At 37.6% G+C, this 20,558-nt stretch overlaps 3 protein-coding genes across 3 annotated transcripts in view; 2 read left to right on the top strand and 1 right to left on the bottom strand.

Annotated features, from left to right (window-relative positions):
• Positions 1-1,393: 1,393 nt before the first annotated feature.
• Positions 1,394-3,220, top strand: LOC146133512 (COP9 signalosome complex subunit 3-like). Its single transcript, XM_083397550.1, has one exon. It carries the CDS (start codon positions 1,443-1,445, stop codon positions 2,769-2,771), a length of 1,329 nt encoding a protein of 442 aa, XP_083253676.1. The 5' UTR covers positions 1,394-1,442; the 3' UTR covers positions 2,772-3,220.
• Positions 3,221-3,223: 3 nt separating this feature from the next.
• LOC146133511 (succinate dehydrogenase assembly factor 2, mitochondrial-like) lies at positions 3,224-4,507 on the top strand. The gene is made up of 4 exons (XM_083397551.1): positions 3,224-3,321; positions 3,653-3,777; positions 4,112-4,258; positions 4,371-4,507. The coding sequence occupies exons 1-4, from the start codon at positions 3,232-3,234 to the stop codon at positions 4,435-4,437; spliced, it is 429 nt and encodes a 142-aa protein (XP_083253677.1). The 5' UTR covers positions 3,224-3,231; the 3' UTR covers positions 4,438-4,507.
• Positions 4,508-4,768: 261 nt separating this feature from the next.
• The window catches only part of LOC146133510 (phospholipid-transporting ATPase ABCA3-like), a 30,184-nt gene continuing 14,394 nt past the window's right edge, over positions 4,769-20,558 (bottom strand). The window contains exons 14-30 of the mRNA XM_083397772.1: positions 19,479-19,606; positions 18,952-19,055; positions 18,211-18,307; positions 17,753-17,851; positions 16,916-17,038; positions 16,554-16,749; positions 15,484-15,688; positions 13,899-14,112; positions 12,432-12,584; positions 10,767-10,960; positions 9,322-9,447; positions 8,793-8,990; positions 7,992-8,179; positions 6,923-7,093; positions 6,151-6,335; positions 5,415-5,503; positions 4,769-4,912 (exon numbers count right to left, since the gene is read on the bottom strand). Of these exons, the coding sequence (XP_083253898.1) occupies positions 4,769-4,912; positions 5,415-5,503; positions 6,151-6,335; positions 6,923-7,093; positions 7,992-8,179; positions 8,793-8,990; positions 9,322-9,447; positions 10,767-10,960; positions 12,432-12,584; positions 13,899-14,112; positions 15,484-15,688; positions 16,554-16,749; positions 16,916-17,038; positions 17,753-17,851; positions 18,211-18,307; positions 18,952-19,055; positions 19,479-19,606 (2,614 nt within the window). The remainder of the gene's footprint in view (positions 4,913-5,414; positions 5,504-6,150; positions 6,336-6,922; positions 7,094-7,991; positions 8,180-8,792; positions 8,991-9,321; positions 9,448-10,766; positions 10,961-12,431; positions 12,585-13,898; positions 14,113-15,483; positions 15,689-16,553; positions 16,750-16,915; positions 17,039-17,752; positions 17,852-18,210; positions 18,308-18,951; positions 19,056-19,478; positions 19,607-20,558) is intronic.

The following is a 20,558-nucleotide window of genomic DNA, read 5'->3' as shown; positions in this document are numbered from 1 at the left end:
TTTGCCTTTAAATACATTTGTTTATGTTTTAAAATGATTGCCCTACTTATTAACAAGTACAACAAAAGGTGTATCGTGGTTGCTTTAGCGACTGAAAAAAGAAACTAAGACAAAAGGCGTTATCTATCCAATGTTTGAGTTTACGCAAAATGACTGTTTTAAGCCCAAGTGAAGTATTGCAAAACAAATGATGTCTTTTTTTTCGAAAAAGAATTTAGTTGACTTTTGTGGTAATGCCAAAAAAACTAAATCACCATCACTTCGATCTAAACTAAATCTAAATACTAACCCAATTTAATAAACTACAGGATAACTTGACAGTACACATTTTTTTTAGTTGACTTTTGTTTTGTTTTCAATAGCGCAAATAAAAAAGTTGTTTGGGCAAGAATATTTGTGGGAAAATCGCTTTGGTTTCTGGGAAACCATGCATGTAAATTTCTCAAGCAGAACAGCAAGTTACAAATAAATAATAACGTCGTGCGTGGGTGGATGCCAAGGAAATAATACAATTAAATTTAGGATTTTAAGTTATTTAATAGTTGGGTATTAACAAAACTTAAAACACAATTCACGAATCTCTTTATGTAGCCAATGCTTATTAAAAATCCCTTCTTTGAAAAACGAATAAATATTAGCCAATAATTGTGTTATAACGAAGGATTCAGACGTAATATTTAACCTGACTTGACATACTTTTTGTATAATTTTTATGAAAAAACATCAAGAATGTTTGTCAAATAATTAGTTAATAATGCCTTTTATATTGTCTGTGCGTGAAAATTTAGTCAGCATTTGTACACTTCCGCTGCCAAGGGTGTTATTTTACCTGAATAAGTCAAGTAAAGCGTATTACGCCCCCAGGTTGGAGGGCGCACCACAACGAAACACCATTTGGGTTAGGGTGCGTGTTAGCGTTTGGGTTAAGGTGGGTCAAGTATTATTATTAAACAAAGAATATAATAATACTTGACCCACCCACACCCGAACGCTAACCCGCACCCTAACTCAAATTTTGTGCGTTGATTTTAGAACTGTGGTAGGATTCTAGACCAGCGCCAATTATTTTTTTAATTTGTGTGATGAATGTTGCTGATAGTGATTTGTGTTAAACAAACTCCAACTCTTTTAAATGATAATTGCTATAGTATACTGAATATTGCACAACCCGAATTTGTTATATAACCCATTCTCAGTATTATGGTAAATCTGTTTTTGAAAACTTTAACATATATACAATTATTCTGCCTTAGAGTTTTGTGCTGACATTATGATTGTGCTGGCTAGTTCCAGGTCTGCTTATTTTATATACATACATTTTCTTTTTTAACACATCTTGGCCTTTAAGACAAGCCTTACATTTATTTTTTGTCCTTTAAATTGCTAGGTTTCATTGGCGGGTGTTAGTTGCATTTTTTAATTTTCTGGTATAATAAAGTAAAATGGAAGAGTTTGTAAACAATGTGCGGAACCTGTCAACGCAGCAGCAGTTCTCGCAGCTGTGCGAATACATGAACAAGTCATGGGGTCTGCTGACCAAAAATGTCTCCCACCTCGATACGGCATTGGAGGCACTTGACCTGCAGGAACACTCACTCGGTGTCCTGTATATTTTGTGTGCCAAAGTTTTCTTGTTGCAGACCGCGCTGTCGTCAGCTGAAGATTTCGAGCAGGTCTTCTTTCAAGTTCAAATGTTTGTCGGCCAGTGCCTCACAGCACAGGTGCAGTGCGCAACCGGCAATTTTGCAGAGATGATGACCACCGTCAGTCAGGAACTATGCAAGCGTGGTATGGCCATTAGGGGAATAAAGCCAATGTGCATGGCGATTGAGAAAATACAGTCTCAGCCTTCTCAGTTGACATCTTTGCATGCAGCCTTATGTCAGCTTTGCTTGGATTCAAAGTGCATGAAACCTGCGCTTGGTTACCTGGACATTGAGATCACTGACATTGCAAAGGAAAATGGCTGGTTTGATTGCAAACACTTTTTAAGCTATTACTACTATGGTGGAATGGTGTATTTGGCCCTAAAGCGCTACAGCCGTGCTTTGTACTTTTTTGAACAGGCAATCGCATGCCCTGCCACTGTGGTGAGCCATATAATGCTAAATGCGTACAAGAAATACATTCTTGTTTGTCTCATAACAGAGGGCAAAATGGTGCCGCTCCCAAAGTACACCTCACAAGTGATAAGTCGCTTTGTTAAGATGTTTTGTGTAGAATATAATAACCTTGTGCAAGCATACAGCACCAGTGAACCAACTAAACTTAATGCAGTCATAGAGGCACACACAGACGTGTACACCACCGATACTAACATGGGTTTAGTAAAACAAGTTGCAACATCACTGCACAAGAGAAATATACGTCGGTTGACGAAGACCTTTATAACACTATCCTTGACGGATGTTGCATCTCGCTCTTTCCTTGCTGAACCTAGTCAGGCAGAGACCTACCTTTGTCAAATGATAGAGGACAAAGAGATTTGTGCCTATATAGATCATGAAAGCCAGATGGTGAGCTTCTATGATGACACAGTAAAGTACAACTCCGCCAATATGCTTAAGGAAATCGACAGGGATATAAAAGACTTTACAGAGCTTGATAGAAAATTGACCGAAATGGATCAAAAAATACAAGTCAATCCAGCCTATGTGCAAAAAATTAAAACTGTCTCTGCACAAGATGAGGAATTTGAAGGAAGTATGTTGACGAGTTCAACCTCCTCAACCAGGCCAGCGTCTATTTTGTCAAAGCTGATGTATAAGTAAACTTTTACGTTTGACACAGCTGAACCAACTGCTATGTCGATTATTGAGAGTTTAGGTTGTTATCAACTTTGCATTGATTTTAACTTTCGAATCACAGAGTATAATTATTGTGTTCCAAGCTATGACTATTTTTCATTACCCTTTTGTGTTTTATATTTAGAAAACAGGTAGCCACTTATTTTTCAATGCTGTCTGCTTGATAAGATACAAAACACAAGTTTATTTATCGTTAGAGATTATGATGTATTGAAATTTGCCAATTTTTTTAATGATAACATTTGGTTTTAAAGTTGCCATACAACATTGTTAAATGTGCTGTGATATAAGTAAACAATTTTATATTGCACATGTAATTAGCACATGAAAACCATAATGAATTTGTACCAGAAATAACCATTTTGCAAACCTGTTAAACGATTCTCATTTATTTTTTGTTCACATATTTCAAGCACTAGGTAAAATGTTACACATAAGGTTATACAGATGTCTTCTTTCACCATTGGTGGCACAGCCGCGGCCAGCCTCATTTTTTGTTACTTCCAATTTAGAGGTAGGTAAGAGCCAGCAAATTTTAAATGTAACTTAAAATTTATGAGCTGAAAATGTATATTGTCTAAATGTCTTTCGAAACAAATAATAATTTTTTTCTGATAATACATTGCGCTAAATTCTGCAACATAACAAAATCAAATATTTTCAATAAATCAGGTTTTTGCCCAGTAGGGTGTTTTTATTTTGATATTGAAATCTCGCAAATGCAATAGCAGTACCTCACCCGTTTTGGCTTAACATTTATATTCCTTTTTCATATATGTCAGTTCCTTTAGAAACTCACCACATTATTAACCATAAAAGGCAAGATCAAGTGTTTGTGGATTTAGAACTTTCGGCCAAGGGAAGAATCTATGATCAAGAAACGAGCACGGTTGCATTTTCAAAGCAGAAAGAGAGGCATCTCGGAAAACTGTCTGATTTTCAGCACATTTTCTGCTCAACATCTTAACAGGTATTTCATATCTTATTAACTTGTTTAAAATTGAAGTCCGAAGTCTTGCAAAATAGAATGTTAAAATAGCGTTGTTCCTTGTTTTTTAGTTGGACTTCTTCAACTTAAATCTTGTACAATAAAATAGGGTTGTTAAAGCAGCTGTACTTGCAAACATAATCACTTCTAACACAAGTGGAATAAATTTGCTTCAAACAGACACCACAATCTAACCAATATGTACATAAAAAGTTGTTGAATTGATTTATCCTACAGGAAATTACTACTTCATCAAACGAGCCATAAAATGTATAACTTGACTGGTGGTTAAGACCATGTTGTATTGCGTCTGTAGCTTCAATGAAACGCAGTTGAGCACCTATGACCGTCTGCTGAATGAACCAAGTAATGAATGGGACTTGTATTACTGGATGGTTGGAACTAAACCTACGCCAGAAGAATACCAAAGCCAGATCATGGAAATGTTGCAAGAACACTGCAGGTAACATTTTTTTTTAATTTATACATTCACCTGTAATGATTAATAATGGCAGTTTTTTATTTGCTAAAAACAGCAAGTTTTTGGGTTATGCAAATTGTTTTTTTGCTTTCAGAAATCAGAACAAGGAAGAAAGATTTGTTCAACCTCCATTGAATTACCAACCCGTTGATAAAGTTTGAAATGATGTACCTTTTTTTCTTTTGTTTTCATTTTATTTAAATATTTTCATTAAAAGCCAACTGTACATTATGGGTATTCTTTTAAGGTGATATTTTAAGAGAATATAATGCAGCCTACTGATATTTCATTTTAGGCTTTTAAGTTCGATAAACTAAAAATAGTATATTCTCATTAATGGTTGCAGCAGAATAATATGCTCGTTCTGATCGACTAAATTAGAGTTGTTTCCATATTTGACGTTCTCTAAAAGTACACGGCAGTATTTCATGCAGGTAGCTCAGCTGTTTTATTGGCCTCATAGCCACAACAATAAACGCACACAAACAAAAGTTATTTTCCGGTCGCTGTTTTATCGTCGCTCGACTCGCGCTGCCACTTTGCCATACTGAGGAAAACTTGCTCCAGGGTAGTTTGCGAGACTGTGTACTCAGCAACGCTTCCCTCTGTCTTGGACGTTTCCATCAGTTGGAAAACCTAAAGAGTTTTCTTGTTGAGACTTAGGGTTGGGTGACTGTGCGCGCTAATTTATTTGAGTTAGTTTTTACGCGTTTGGTTTAGTTACGCCTAGTGGTTGAAAAAATGTGCGTTATAGAACGATTTAATTATAATAAACAACTACTTGTTTATTTCACAGAAGATGCCGTTCCACTTTACTGATAAGAGGGGCTTGGTTATTTACTTCCTTAAAATAACTTTTTTATTCCAAAATTATAGAATATGACCTAATGAATAGTTGAAAACTGGATAATATAATGGACACACCTAAAACGGGTCATTTTAAATCAAACTAAGTTGTGCCTTCTAGAAAAAAGGACTGGGTTCCTTAAAAAGCTCGATGTACGCGCCCCACGATGCCAAAAACAACTTGTGCTTATAGACAGTGATCTAAGCACACGATCCAAAGTATAAACAGAAGTAGTTAGCCAAAATACTATAAATAAGTTCCCGGCATTCGGGATTGCAAGCAAATCCTTACCTCGGAAAGCTTCAGTGGGCTGCCGTCGCCCTTGGTCTGACCGACGTGGAAAGTAAGCAGACCTTGTTGGTTTTCCTTCAATTCGCAATCTGCAAACGATTTAGTAAGGTAAGCAAACACACACACGCAAAACAGAACACTTGAAATGCCTAAAAATTCCACATTTTGTTGGTTAAAAGGACCATTCTACGACCTGTCCTACAACTGACCTCGAAAAGCGTAGCGCCGCTGGCCACTGTATCTGTTCGAAATGACCTCAAAATCGCTATATGACATATAAGTTTTGATACAAATTCAGGAAAAATCCGCATTTCACAATTGAGCTTAAGAAACATATTTGTCGACTTACTGGGGGGACTCGGTCCAATTTCATCAAACTCCGGCATAGTCAATTATATTCCTATCACCTTATTACACCCTTAGAAAACTACATTCAAACCGTACGTATTTTAGTAGACCTATAGCTAGGCAAAAATATATTGCGCCCTAGCTGAGAATCTAGCACATAAGCTGAGGATCATGGCAAGCTGACGTCTCCACAACGGAATTCCGAAACAGCATTCAAATCAATTTTAGTGTCCATAAAGGTATACTTAAGAACTAGTAAGCATATCAAAACCCAACAGAAGAAGGTACATTTTGAATCGTCGGCAGTTACCAATGCTACTTACTTGTGTATGGGCTTACAAACTCTTACTACAAGCTCCAAGTGGACTTAAATACCACAACACACTACCTGGGAAGTTGGACATCATGTACTTGACGGCGGTGTCTAGACTAGCATCGAAAGCGCTGAGCTTGAGTTCGACTGTGTATCCCTGCCCGAAGCGTGACTTTAGGTGCTGAGGACCGCCCAGACATCGCAGTTGGCCGTTGACCATGATGCCAAGCCGAGTGCACAGCGCCTCGCATTCCTCCATGCTGAAAATCAAGCAGTTTTGTTTAGTTTTGCACCATCTGTGTTAAAATTCGTAAGGCTTTTCATGAAGTCGCATACGCCAAAAAGCGTAGACATCAATTTGATTTATGTAAGTCTAAGTAAAAAAAAAAGACAAAGGTTATTCAGCGTACAGTTATTACTATACGATATGTTAGATATTATAACATCTTTTAGGCCTAAAAAACTATATCGGCTTTAAAAATCATTATGTCACAAACTAGGTACTGAACACTAAAGTATCGTTCCTCCAGCCATCTTTCGAATGTACATAAAAACTTAAAAATATATTATAGTAATACGCGCAATGCTAGCGATTTTCAAAGGTAAACCCAAATCTTTATCAATTGACTTGCGTTACCCACGTCAGGTAAACCTAAGAAAATATATACGACCCGACGCAAAACAAGTTAAAAACACACAAAAATATCAGTTTAATGGTTTATTTCAATAAATTCATATAAAAAAAATACCAATGAACTATAACTTAAACAAAACGAATGTTGTGAAAGAAAACGTAGAAACAACATATTGTACAAACATAAAAACAAGTCGGCCCCGATGCCCTTACCTGTGTGACGTAATAACGATGGAGCATCCCATCGCTCTGACGTCAGCCAGCGCGTCCCAGAGCATCCTCTTGGCGCCGGGATCCATTCCTGTGCTGGGCTCGTCCAGCAGCACCACCGGGGGATTCCCCACAAGAGCGATGGCGGTGCTCAACTTGCGTTTGTTGCCGCCGCTGGAGAAATAATTAAAAAAAGGGTAGGAGATTGTAGTGAGACGTTAGAGAAATAAGTGGCAAACAAATTGGTTGGAGGTTGTAGTGAGACGTTGACGATGAAATCCCGTGAATGATTGAGGCAAATTTTATCATTATAATGTTTTTTTTATGTTGGAAAACATAGACTATATAGTGCATATAGTCAGTGTTGCCATTGTTTTAAAAACTTGACTTGACTTACTTAAGTCTTTTGACCAAAGTGACTTGACACGGACGTAAAACAATTTCACATGCTGTAACTTGTTTCGTGCCGTGTAGTAGGTTTTTGATATTTTTAGTTGAGTTATTGCTCACAATCGGACGAATAAAACAATTTTATTAGTTTAACGTTTTATTTTTATGTCAATGACTTGACTTGAAGTTGACATGCTCTTATAATGACTTGACTGGTAATTGACTTAGACTGGGACTTCCTACAAACACTGCTTACAGCATATATGATGTTTTTACCATTTCCGAAAACAAATAATTGGAATTTGTTATTTCGGATATTGATATTGTAAGTCACCTTGATATTTACTATGAAGCAGCAATTCTTTCTAAGTTTAAAAATTGCAAAAAATAATTTTACATTTAATCTCGTAGTTTTTATCAAAACAGTATCTCGCCACAAAACAATCGCCAACAAACTATTAAATAGCAATGCGAGTTGCGACGCGTTTGTGTGTGTCAACAAGATAGAACAAATGCAACAGTGTTTCGACTTCAGTCTGGCATGGAAAGTAAAATTCAAACAAAATAAATAAAATAAAATAAATCGTAGACCAAAACGTCTAAAAAATGCCGCGTATGCCCAATAATAAAAAAAATCCGTAGGGCACCTGCCAGTCCAGTAGACAATTTTCTTTCCGTTTACCTGTAGGTGCCGCAGTTCTTCTCCATGTGCTGGGCAAAGTGCAGGTTCTTGCCGAGTCCGGCCACGCAGGCGGGGATATCTTGTTCGGGGACTCCCTTAAGTCGGGCGAACATCATCAGTGTTTCGGTTCCAGTCATTTGTTCAATGAGAGCGTCGAACTGGGGACAGTAGCCCATGCGCTGCTGGACCTGGGGTTTAGGACGAAAAATGGGGGTTGGTTTCTGTAAATTTGGAGTCCAATTTCGGAGGAAACTCGTTTTCGCGGTTTTGCCGATTTCAGTTAATATGCAAGCGTCTCTAAAAGTCCCCAAAACAATTCAATCAAATGGAACATGTTTAGCGTGTTGCTTTGGCGACGTTCATCTTGATTGCCTTTACCTTACGAGAATTTTTATTTATTTATTTTCATGATTTTTATGTTGTTAACGCCTGCAATGATATGATATATTTTCTGTAATCGCTAAAAAGCAAAATGTGGTATCAAGCTTTTATTTATTTTTTTGGGCAATGCGCTTTTATTCATTATAGGATAGCAAGCTATACATTTCCAGTTAAGGGAATTAGAATTCAGAAAGTTTTTCTTAGCGGTAACGACACTAAGAAGCTGAAGAACCATTGGCTTTACTGTTGGTGAAAAATTTATCTCGATCCTTGTCGATAACTTCACAATGAAGGGGATCAACAGTACCGTATCAATCTATAAAAGACACACTCACATAAGTTCAGATCGCAGTTGTTATTAAAACGCGTGTGTGTGTCTTTCATTGCCACTCAAGTAATTAGGACTTATTTTCAGCATACTTTGCGCAGATTGGTGCCGATGTCGAAGCCGTCTAGGAAGGCGGTGCCGCTGGTGGGTCTGTAATCGCCTGTCAGCATTTTAAAGGTGGTCGTCTTGCCGGCGCCGTTTATGCCCAGCAGACCAAAGCATTCGGCCTCTGGGATTCCAACACAGATCTTGTCCACCGCCACGAAGTTCGCTTGGAAAGAGTTGTACACCTGAATGAAACAAGAGACCTTATTGCAGTGTTTGTAGAGAATCGTCAACGACTTGACTTAAGTGTTTAGGACAAATAACTTGACTTCACTTAAGTCTTTCGGAGAAATGACTTGACTTGGACTTTAAATATGCATAAAACTTTACAAAAATTAGCACAAATTTTAAAGGTGTTGAGCAATGAACAAACAAAGTTTATTAATTTTACAAAAATATATTCTTGGCATGATAGAATTCTTAAACTTTTTCGAGAATATTCTACAACACATTTTATATCGGAGAATAAAAAAGTGTTTGGTACAAGCAATACCTATTCACATCACGTTAAAATACCTTTTTCAGGTTTTGGACAACCAAGCGATCGCTTTTGAACAGATCAGCGAGAAGCGTGTTGTTGATTCGGTCCTTTTCCTTCTGTACGTCTTCGTCTAGGGTCGGGGGCTGGACCGCCGGCGCCTGCTACACAAAGGCAATGTATCTATGTCCGTATACTAGGGGTTTATAAACTGGGGTCCATAAACACCTTGGGCGTCCGAGAACTAGTTTTAGGGGGTCCACGAAAGCCTAATTGGATTATTAGTGTATTTATTTAATTGTTTTTCAAAAAAACTTCAAAAATAAAAATTAAACGTTTTAGCACTGAACGTATATAGATTCTATTTTACCTTATTTCGACCGAAATCAGCATTTCTGAAGTCTACTTGTTATGTGACGTCAATTTATGACGTCATTTTTGAAAAAGTTTTGCCTACCGTGGTCCACGCAAGAGCTAAACAAAACTTTGTGGGTCTGCGCTAAAAAACGAAAAATGGCTAAAAATTTTAAATAAAGTAGATGCAGCACACATGACATCAAATCAAAAAATAGTGCACTTAGTCTTCACACGATTATATCAATTACTTATCTAAAGTTAAAAAAAAAACGTGCTAAAAAGCCATATTTCGTACAAAACAGCCTAACAAATGTTGTTGTTTGTTTTTTTACTGAAAACAGATTTACTTATAGCTATTCAATTGCAAAGCAATGAAAAAAAAGTAGACAAATGTTTTTTTTGGGGGGAGGGAAATTTATTTTTTTCAAAAATTTTAGCTTAAATCTGAATTTTCAAATTGACGTAGCACGGTCAATACTGAACCAAACGTGCTTTTTGTTTTGTGGGGTTTTTAGACACAACCTAACAATTCCAGGGGTCCCTACTGAAATTTGACAAAAAAGTGTTTTTTTGAACAACCCTAATAAACAGAGTGCAGGTATTTTTGGCAAGCAAGACAAAACTTATGAAGGTACAGTTTCAATACTATTACGTCACAACGCGCTGTGAATGCTTTTTTGCTATTTACTACGACTGCATATATTCATTTCATTTACATGTCATTGAGAAAAGTTCATTACGAAAATTTTGGTATTAATTTAGCGGCTATAATGTTTTCACTCTTAAAAAGGTTATACTCTCATTTGTATAGACTTATTTATATGTATATTCGCAGATGCTGTTTTTACGAGGGGGGAATTGAGTTTGAATATCGTCTAAAGGGGTACACGGGACTAAAAAAGGTTTAGAACCACTGGACTAGCGGTTGTTTTTCATAAAAAAAAAAAAATCGAACTCATAGCTAGTATAGATTATTTTTATAAAAGTATAAATTTTTTCACTTCTCAGTCAAAGTGTCTAAGTTGATGACAAACATTCTCAAAAATAAGACAAACTAAGCACATTTGAATAAGTCACTACCGGGGTATTTTATAAAACAACCAAAAGCAAACAGCAAAAGGTTTACGGTTTGCGCTGGAGTGGTCCGCTTGTACACAGATCCGAGGGCATCTTTGGCTCGATTGAAAAAGAGCGGAATAAATTCGAACTCGTAGAGAAAGAGAAGTCCAAAAAAGACGAATCCCTGGGCGGCCATCATCGTCACGAACTTGCCAACGCCAGGCGATTCCCAACCCAGGTAGTTGACGTTGTAGCTTAGGCCTATGGACGAAATAAAAGGCGTCCTTAATGGGATTTGTTGAAACGAGACGCTTGAGCAATCGTCCCAAATACAGCCCTTACTCGTTTTAACACAGGGGTTCTCAAACTGGGGTCCATGGATCCTTTGGGGGTCCGTTAACTAGTTTTACGGGGTCCATTAAGGCCCAATTGAAATGTTAGTGTAAATTTAGGAAGCAATCAATTTTTCACACAAAAAAGTTTATTGAAAAATAAAACGTTTTTGCACTGAATGCATATTTAGATTCTATTGCGCCTTCACATGTTTTGGACCATAATCAGCAGAGTTATGAAGTCTATTTATCTTATGACGTCAATTTGTGAAATTTCTTGCCTACCGTGGTCTACGCGAAGCAAAAAAGAATTTGAGGGTCCGCGGTAAAAAAGTTTAAAAATTCCTGTTTTCATGTAAATCAGTGGTTACCAAAACTACGGTCCGGGGGCCAGATCCAGCCCGCAAACTAATTCTGCTGGCCCGGGGCGCATTTTTTCAATGAACACATAGGCTGGTTCACACTAGACGCGTTAACGTCCAACGTTAGCATCTGGTGCCGAACGCTAGCGTCGTCCAGTTTACACACAACGCGTTGCCAGCGTTAACGGCAAATTTCCTCGCTTCTAACCTAAAGGTTTATTTAAAAACGTTTTACGTTGACGCTAGACGCGTCTAGTGTGAACCAGCCTTTACTGTGCCAGAAGGTCGAAAAAAAACTTTTCAATTTTTGCCACTTTTATCGTACTCAAAAAAGTGCATCACGAAGTTTGCCAATAGAGCAAAAAGTGAAATCCTAAAGAATTTGAAATATCTCTTGGCACCCTCGACCGTTAAAAATGCCATCCTAGAGTGCCGCGGCACCACGGTTGAGAACAACTGTCCTAGGACCTAGGCCAGCGGTTCTCAACCAGTGGGCCATGGAAACTTTTTAGATGGGCCACAGACCAATTTAAAAAAAGCTAGATTTATTGAAGAATTTAGTTTCATTCGTGTCACTATACCTAATTTTACAAGAATAATGGCTTGGGGAGGGATTGAGTAGGAATGTAAATGAAACGTAAATTTATAGTTATATGCTTCGCTATATTTTGTTCTGAACCTTTTTATAGCTTCTCCTTTCATAAAAACCTATTGGGCCACAGAATTTTTGTGCAACGAAAATGGGCCACGAAAGAAAAAAAGGTTGACAACCACTGACCTAGGCGAAACACATGTTTACCGTTTGATTTTTTTTTTGTTTCAAATCGGAACAGATATTTAAAGACATACAATCTTGCAGTAATATCTTCATAACGGCTTGAAATATGAACTACATTTACTGTACAATGAGAATATTACAACGAAACTAGTCAGACAACGCTTTTACCAGCATGCGTTGTTAGGTCTCTTTGTAAGACCAATAGAAGTAATTCACTTCAAAAAGCGATCGCAAGGTAAAATAAAGCAGGCAAAACTTACCGAAGTTGTCGCACACCTCTTGCATCTGATCGTTCTCCGTACAGAGTTCGATCATGTTGTGGTTGAAGAATATGTCGGCGATTCCCTGGCCCAAGCAGAAGGGGGGCGTGAAGAGGAATATCCAGGTGAAGGTCGAGGCCAGATCCGGCATTGCTTTCGTGTAAAGCAAAACAAAAAATTATGTAAGCCGGCTTTATTGATAGAAAACAGATTTGGTGCAACGCTTTCAGTTTTTTTTTTAAGATAAGGCTAGAATATCATGGCACATAAAGTACAGCTTTGTTCAGGACACTTTATTAAAATGAAACGCTTTGTAAACGCCATTCTAGATTTATTACATATTGCTGGGTTGAAAAGAGATACTAACACGTTACGGAAGTTTTCGACAAGCGAAAATCGATGGATGTGTTTTTATAATAAAACGTCGAACGCCGAAACTGTATGTTACGCTTATGGAGACAACACCAACCCAAATCACCGAAACGTTTTCCGTGCTTTATAAAATTTCGTATTCAGTTCACAGTCGGTAGGAGGTCGAACACATAATGGAATATGAGTTGTTTCAGACTGGAGAATGACGAACACGCGACCAAAATGCAAATACAAGAGTCCTAAGATTATTTTTTGACCCTACCCACAACCCAACCCAAAAGAAAACACCCAAGTGCTCAGAGACATGAAAAGGTCATGTAAACAATGTCGTTCCAGTACCAATCAAGTTTTTTTGAATAAATAACAAGTCAAATCACAATATAAGCAAGTCAATTCCAAGTCAAGTCCTTGACATTAAAATTAAACGGTACACTATCAAAATTAACAATTTTCCGATTATTATGAGCAACCAATAACTTAACTAAATAAATACAAAAACGCATAAAATAGCAAGCCTATTGTTTTACATGCTGAAATTGAAATAATGACCATATTTTTATAAAAATAATGCTTACTATAAACACTTCATTTCAACCGCAAGTCATTTGTCTAAAAGACGTAAATCAAGTCAAGTCTATTTGTTCAAAAGACTTAAGTCAAGTCAAGTCATTTAAACAAAATACTTAAGTCAAATCAAGTCATTTGTAGAAAAAGACGTAAGTCCATTCAAGTCATTTGTCCCAAAAACTTAAGTCAAGTCAAGTCATTTTGCCCAAAAGACTTAAGTCAATTCAAGTAACTTGTCCAAAAGACTTATTTTAAGTCATTTTGCCAGAAAGACGTAAGTCAAGTCAAGGTATTTGTTCAAAAGACTTAGGTCAAGCCAAGTCATTTTTCCAAATGATTGAACTCAAGTCATTTGTCTAAAAGACTTAAGCCAAGTCAAGTCATTTGCAAAACAGTGACTCAACTGCACTTAAGTCAAGTCATCGACTTAGTCTTTACAACACTGCAAGCACCTGGCGTCGTGAATCGCCAACGATCCTATGCAAAACAGCAAACAAACATAAATATCGTTATCACAGAGGAACCAACAGAGCAAGTTAAGGATGTTGACAGAGATGATGGACACGAGTCCGGTGATGACGCTGAGCATGGTGGAGCGCACCAGAGCTGTGGAGGGAACTTGAAAGAGGAAGGAGAGGCAGTAGATGAGCGGTAGCGACGCCCAGCAGTAGAGAACGAAGAGCAGGACCAAGATGTCGGAGTGCTGGAGGAGTTCCTCGACTCCGAAGCAAACGAAGAGGATCTAAAAGGTAATACGCTGTGAGTTGTATACCGCACGTGCCTTTAGTAGTGTTGTAATGACTTATGTTGACGAAATTACGCTGCTTAAGTCAGTGTTTTCAAATGACTTGACTTGGCTTAAGTGTATATTGGGCAAAGTGACTAAGGTCTTTTTGACAAATTACTGGGGTTAAAATTAAGTGAATTCATTAAGTATTTTTGTTGTTGTAAAATTGGGTTATTTACCCTAAATTTTACACATAAAAATATTTGATTGCTGCGTGTATATATGTTGCGTTTTTGGTATTTTTTAGTTGAGGTATTGCTCATAATCGGTCGAGTTTACTAATTTTAATAGCTTGACAAGTAATTTGTACTATAACAAGGACTTGACTTGCTCTAATTATGACTTGACTGGGACTTAACTTGTCTTTTATTCCATAAGACCTGACTATGACTTAAATTAAATTATTTTACAAATGGCTTGACTGGGACCTACCTCATTTCAAAATGACTTGACTGGGACCTACCTCATTTCAAAATGACTTGTTGACAACACTGGCCTTCAGAGAGCCTTTTACTAAAATTAGTTGGCTTTATCAGAATTGTAATGCAAGCAAGGCAACCGGGTTGTTCACTTTACCTATCCTAAGCTATGCAGACTTAGCGGAAGCGCACCGCTGTCCGCTGAAGTCAATTTGTTGATTAACTTGGGGTAAAAATTCCTAATATTGTCTAGGTTAGCACTAATTAGGGGTAGGAATGTCCGATAGTATTGGATCGGATCCGATACCCGATGGCAAGAGTATCGGTACTTGTTTGATACTAGGGTGGCATCGATGTCAATCCGATGCCAAATTGATGTGAGGATTTCAGCCTTGAGTTGCATTCAAATTCAATTCAACTATTCTAACTTAAAATTTATTAAAACACAGTAGATTAGCAACTGTAGGTAACTACACTTCTTAACACTAAAGCAACCTGCGGCCAAATAACTATGAAAAAAAAAGCTTGAAACGTTTCAGTTCAATACGATTTTACTTGTTTGAGTAACGTCATTTTTATCGGATCGTATCACGTTGTTTTCCGTCCAAAATTTTGGGTATCGAAATAAAATTCAAAGTGTCGGGAAATCCCAATTAGGGGCTAATTTCCATTCTAGCGAATAAAACCCCGTTCACAGCGTGAGAAACACACGAGAGAGTACGAACGTCCTCGCAAACAAAGGGTTTTTCAAAGACCTTTCTTTCAATGCGTAAATCAATTTAAAGACATTCGAAGGCGTTAAAAGACTCCAGGACTTTGTGGCGATCCTGTAATGACGCCATGCCATGTCCATTGCCCAGTATGGAACATTTTAACAAAATACTGGAGAAAAAACAGTCGTTCTCACAACGGTGATGAGGCAGGGCGTGATGAAGTTGATGAAGTCCCAGAGGAAGGCGGAGAACCAGAAGCAGAAGGGATCGACTCCGGCCAGTGTCTGGAGGAGCGAGGAGCGGTCGACTCTCTCGCGCACCAGGAAGAGGCAGAAGGATGCGGCGAGAAAGGAGAAGCCCAGCACCACGTTGAACGCGATGAAGAAGCCTGACAAGGATCTGGAAAATAGAAGATGCAAGCTTTTAGAACAGTGGTTCTCAACCGGGGTGCCGCGGCGCCCTGGTGTGCCATTTCTAATGCTCAAGGGTGCCAAAAGGAATTTGAGAATCTAAAAGTATCTGATTTTTGCTCAATTGGTAAGCTTCTTGGCACAACTATTTGTGTACGATTAGAGACCATTATACCAAATGACATTTTCCTACATGATTTAAGTTGGTTGTATTGTTCAAGTTCCATTTATAAGAACATTTCAGTAAAATTTTAAATAAAAATTCCAGTTTATTATTTTTGAGGGGTCTGTTTATTCTTTTTGAGGGGTGCCATAAACCTTAAAAGGTTGGGATCACTGTTTTAGAAGCTGGTCGCGTATACGTTTGTATTGGAAATATTTCCAGGCCCATTGTAAACTAATCGTTAAAAAAGTAAATACTTCCGGATCCATTGGAAATCATTTTAATTATAAAAAAGTAAATACTTCCAGGGAAATTATTCGGATAAAGGGAAAAATATTTCTCTGTACATTTTATGAAAGACTGAATTTAATTACGATAAAAAAGTCTAAAGCAGGGACAGCAAAACTGAGGCTCATACATTCCGGTTGTGTTTAAGTTTTTAAGATGTCCACTTGTCGAGAACTTTGTCTTTATACAGTGCCATCTGGTTCCTCTATGATTAAGATACAGTTGGGCCGGTGCATTAAAATCAATATGTACATCATCTAATGTACAAACCGATTTGGCATATTCAGATTTTTTAGCTGATATATCTCGAATTAAACGGGTCGGCTTAAAAACCAATGTTTAAAGGCGGTTCGTGCAAAAATACGACCAACCAATTGCTTTTAAAAGCTTTTCGACGACTTACGCAAAGATCTGACCGCCCACTTTGTCTTCCTCCTCGACGACCACTCTGTCCAGGGGGCTGTTGACCAGCGCGATGTCCAGCTCAGGTCGGCCGGTCACCAGGCGCAGGTAGGCAAGGTCCAGGTAGGCCAGGGAGGTGGCCGGAGTGTGGTACGCTTGACCGTTAAACCAGGCCACCGCGCGAGAAGTGTTCAGCGCTGGTAAGACAGTGGTAAGTGTTAAGATTAACAGTGAGCTTGCAAAACCGCATTTTTATGTAAGGTAATGTAGTAAAGACCGAGGAATTTGGAGGCACGCTTACCGGGCGAGTCAAGTATTTTTCCAAACTCACAACATTATAAATCGCAAAACAGTTCAACCTACTGGAATTATCGGAGAAACTGGCGGCTATCTGGTTGAGAGCATTGAAGTCTCCACCGGGAAAAACGCTGCCAAAGCGATCTGCTAAACCGGTGTCAGTCAGCTTGATTGTGGTCGCTGTTGCACCTGGGTAAAACCGCAAATTGTTGAAAGTTCTTGAACAGTTAAAACTGCAATAACACTAGGTAACTTGTCCGATATTCGGTTGATATTGGTGAATTGTGCTGATTCGTAATCAATTAATTTGTACATTTTAATCTTCTTTTCTGACCAAATACTGTACAGAGTTGGCCAAAAGTAGGCTTATAAAAAGTTGGGTTTGGGTCTAAAAGTAAATTTCTTGTTTTGGGGTTTTTCCAATACACCTTGTTCTTTACAACAACCTGAAAAAAGAAATCCATTGGTGTGAGGTCAGGTGAGCGTGGTGGCCATTTAATGCTACCTCTTCTTCCAAGCCAACGCCGTGGCATAACTGTAAGCCTACTTTTGACCAACTCCTGTATATTGTTGTTTTTTTTCTTAGATGTAAATTTATTGAATAATTTAACATTTAAATGGAAGATGAACAAGCTTCCAAAGCCTCATTAACCTCAAAAATAATACCGTTACAGGTTTTATTTTGATCATGATGCTATTTTAACAAAAGTAATGGCACCGGATAGGATGGTCGTAAATTTTACCGAAATTTTTGATATCGCAATAAGATGTGAACTATCACGCATCCCAGTCCACCTTTAAAAAAAACAAAAAACGATTGAAACTTAATCAAAGCAACACGTCGCATCCCGCTTAACTTTTATGTTTACAATTATAATTGTAATAGGTTTAGGGGTTTCTTACCTGCTACTAGGTCTCCATAAACGTTGGAGAACTTTTCGGCAAATGTTCCAGATGCAGTGTAGTGTACTTTGCTCCCGCCATAGGCTGTCAAGGTAAGGTCTACGACGGCAAAAATGTAAAGCATTTATAAATAATATAACATAAATTCTCGCACGAAAACCTTGATAGATCGACTGATTCAAGTCTCGCGATGTACTATGAATCATTAGTCTTTATCGTTCGTCAAAGGAGTGACTTTTTAAGGCTTAGGTTATAGTTGTTATATGTATTGTATATAGAACAATTTCAGTTCGTATTTTTTTAAATGGTTGTAGCTGCGAAAAATACTTTACGAGACTGCCTTTAGAGCATAGTTTCTCATAGTTCATAGTTTTTTTTAATTTTAACCAACTCTTTTTCAGGTTATATAAATTCTTAAAATAGACTGATTTGATTCAATATGGGAGTAACAAGCATACCGAGCGGTCTGTTTCCTTGTGCGCTTGGTGGAAATGTCACTTGGGCGATTGCGATCGAGGCAAACACGATGGGAACCACCAGTTGAGCAATGGCCACCTGCAACCAGAACATGGGTTTACTCAGCATTGAAAGGCAAACATTCAACAGCGAGGTGTTAAGAAAAAAACTAGTGTAATGAAAGAGCCACTTGCGGAAAACTACAGATACCAGAGTAACGCACACAACTAGTATATACAGTGTCAATACAAATATAGGTAAGCAATGCAGGTTTTGATAAAATACCTTAACACATATAAAACTAAACAAACACAATTTTTACAATTTTTTATTTTTTTTACACAACAGTTTCTTTTCTCTGAAAGTTTCAAAGAGACTATATAGTTTATACACTCTTTGAAGCCTTAAATCATAGATTTATAGCCACCTTGAAGCGGCATATCACAATTCACAATAGGTAATCTATTTTAAGGAGGCTACAAAAACATGCTGGCTTTGTCACAATTAAACAAATTGATAAACGAAAAAACAAATCTTAGTTTAGAAAATACATACAACCGAAATTAACCATCACCCTTTGCGGTCAATTAAGGTAAAAAATACGTGTTCTTAAGTTTTAAAAATAAGGGTGAATAAAATAAATCTTCGTATCCGTTTCTTGTCGAATACGAATCAAAAAGTTGAATACTGCTTTAGAGCGTAGTGAGCCAAAAAATAATTATAATCGATTTTTGCGACTGTACCTTATAGTTCCTCTTCGAATGGATCAGGCGCTTCACCAGGAGCGCGTAGAACTGCTGCAACCACAGCTTCAAGCCAGTGTTGAAGTTGTACGTGGCGCCGAAACCTACACAAAACATTCTCAGACAATTTTAAGGTTAAAAAAAATTCGTATAAATAATAAAATAATATAAAAAAATTTCTAATATTTTCGAGCATAATGGTCGGACGTTGTAGCAAGACGCTTATGCAGAATACTCTAGCGAAGCTAACAATTCATGTCAGACACTGTCAAAGATTTAAAAAATATATACATATATTTCGCCAGCAAAGGCATCGTCAGTATCTTTTGAATCGAATGAATGCCTCTGTACTTCTGTATTGAGATATATTTCTGTATCGGCTTTTGATATATTAATATTGTAATAATACACGGGCTCTCTAAAAACAAAATCGGTTCAATGTGATATTCCTCTTAACCAAGCACTATAGAGATTTTATAAGTTTTTTAGTTGTCGTTAGCAAACAAAAAAGAGTCGAATAAAGGTACCGTGAGTTGTTGAGGTCGTTTGCTTTGACTTGGATTTTGGCTTTTCGCCTGGGCGAAGAAATCCGGACCTGGACTCTGTCAACTGGCGACTGACCGACTCCACTGCTGTCTCTGCGTCTTCCGTGACTCTGCGTTGCAAACCTCGAGCTATACTTCAAGTTGTTTATGGCTCGCTCTGTTCTTGCTATTCATGGCCGAAAATTGGCAATTAAAATATTCTGAATGTAACTAAACTTGACAACTTCGTGGTTTGAACAATATTTTTGGCTTTTCTCCTGTAGGTTTGGATTTGCCGATAAACTAAGGATAGCTGCCTTGGAACTTTGCGAAAAAGGAAAATAAATTTAATTTAGTGAACTCTGTTTTAGTTATTAATGCAAAACCCTCAGCACTGCTTTTCCTGCTTAAACTAATTTTCAACCTCTGCCGGAGTCTGTATTTGTCAATATTCTATGGTGACTTTGTGGCCCAATATTTAGTAAAATGAATAAATTCGGCATCTGAGATTTCGGATTTTTCAGAACTAAACTTTAGGTAAAAACGGTTAAATGGAAACTCCCACTTGAAACTTACACAAGTAATTTACACTTAAAACTAAAACTAAGGACCTAATTGATAATGTAAATCAAATTCGTGTTTAAGGTCTGGTAAAATTTGCAGAAAAACAACTACACATCGAATATGCTTTACTTTTTCAATCTATATAGAGAAAGTTATCTAAAAAAGACCAACCGCTTAACAGCGCAACAAAATGTCGCAAGTGACCCCCTTCGCAAGTGGGCCCCTTCGATTTGCTTTCAAATTACAACATCTAACTAACAGCACCAGGATAGTGTAAATTATGCTTTTCTTTATTTGCCAAATATTAAGGTTCGCTTTAAAACCAACTTTTTTAGAAGCGAAACTGGGCATAAAGCAGGTCGGGAAAACCAACCGACTTTAAATTAATCCACGTAATTATGGGGTGGCGTAAAACACGGGTAAAATTATAAACCGCCTACTTTCCAAGCGACTATATAAAAGTAAATGATTGTTCTCCAGCGTTTTATCTTTGTTGTTTTATCCAGCAGTAGTAATAAA

Source organism: Ascidiella aspersa, chromosome 9, assembly GCF_963924565.1.
Source record: "Ascidiella aspersa chromosome 9, kaAscAspe10.2, whole genome shotgun sequence".
Taxonomy (NCBI): domain Eukaryota; kingdom Metazoa; phylum Chordata; class Ascidiacea; order Phlebobranchia; family Ascidiidae; genus Ascidiella; species Ascidiella aspersa.
Note: the sequence above shows the minus strand (reverse complement) of the source record. Positions and strands in the feature narration are given on the sequence as shown.

Coding starts and splice junctions, on each gene's coding strand:
- LOC146133512 (XM_083397550.1), top strand. CDS start 1,443: ATGGAAGAGTTTGTAAACAATGTGCGGAACCTGTCAACGCAGCAGCAG.
- LOC146133511 (XM_083397551.1), top strand. CDS start 3,232: ATGTTACACATAAGGTTATACAGATGTCTTCTTTCACCATTGGTGGCA. Junction 3,778..4,111: donor TCTGCTCAACATCTTAACAG/GTATTTCATATC, acceptor TTGCGTCTGTAG/CTTCAATGAAACGCAGTTGA. Junction 4,259..4,370: donor ATGTTGCAAGAACACTGCAG/GTAACATTTTTT, acceptor TTTTGCTTTCAG/AAATCAGAACAAGGAAGAAA.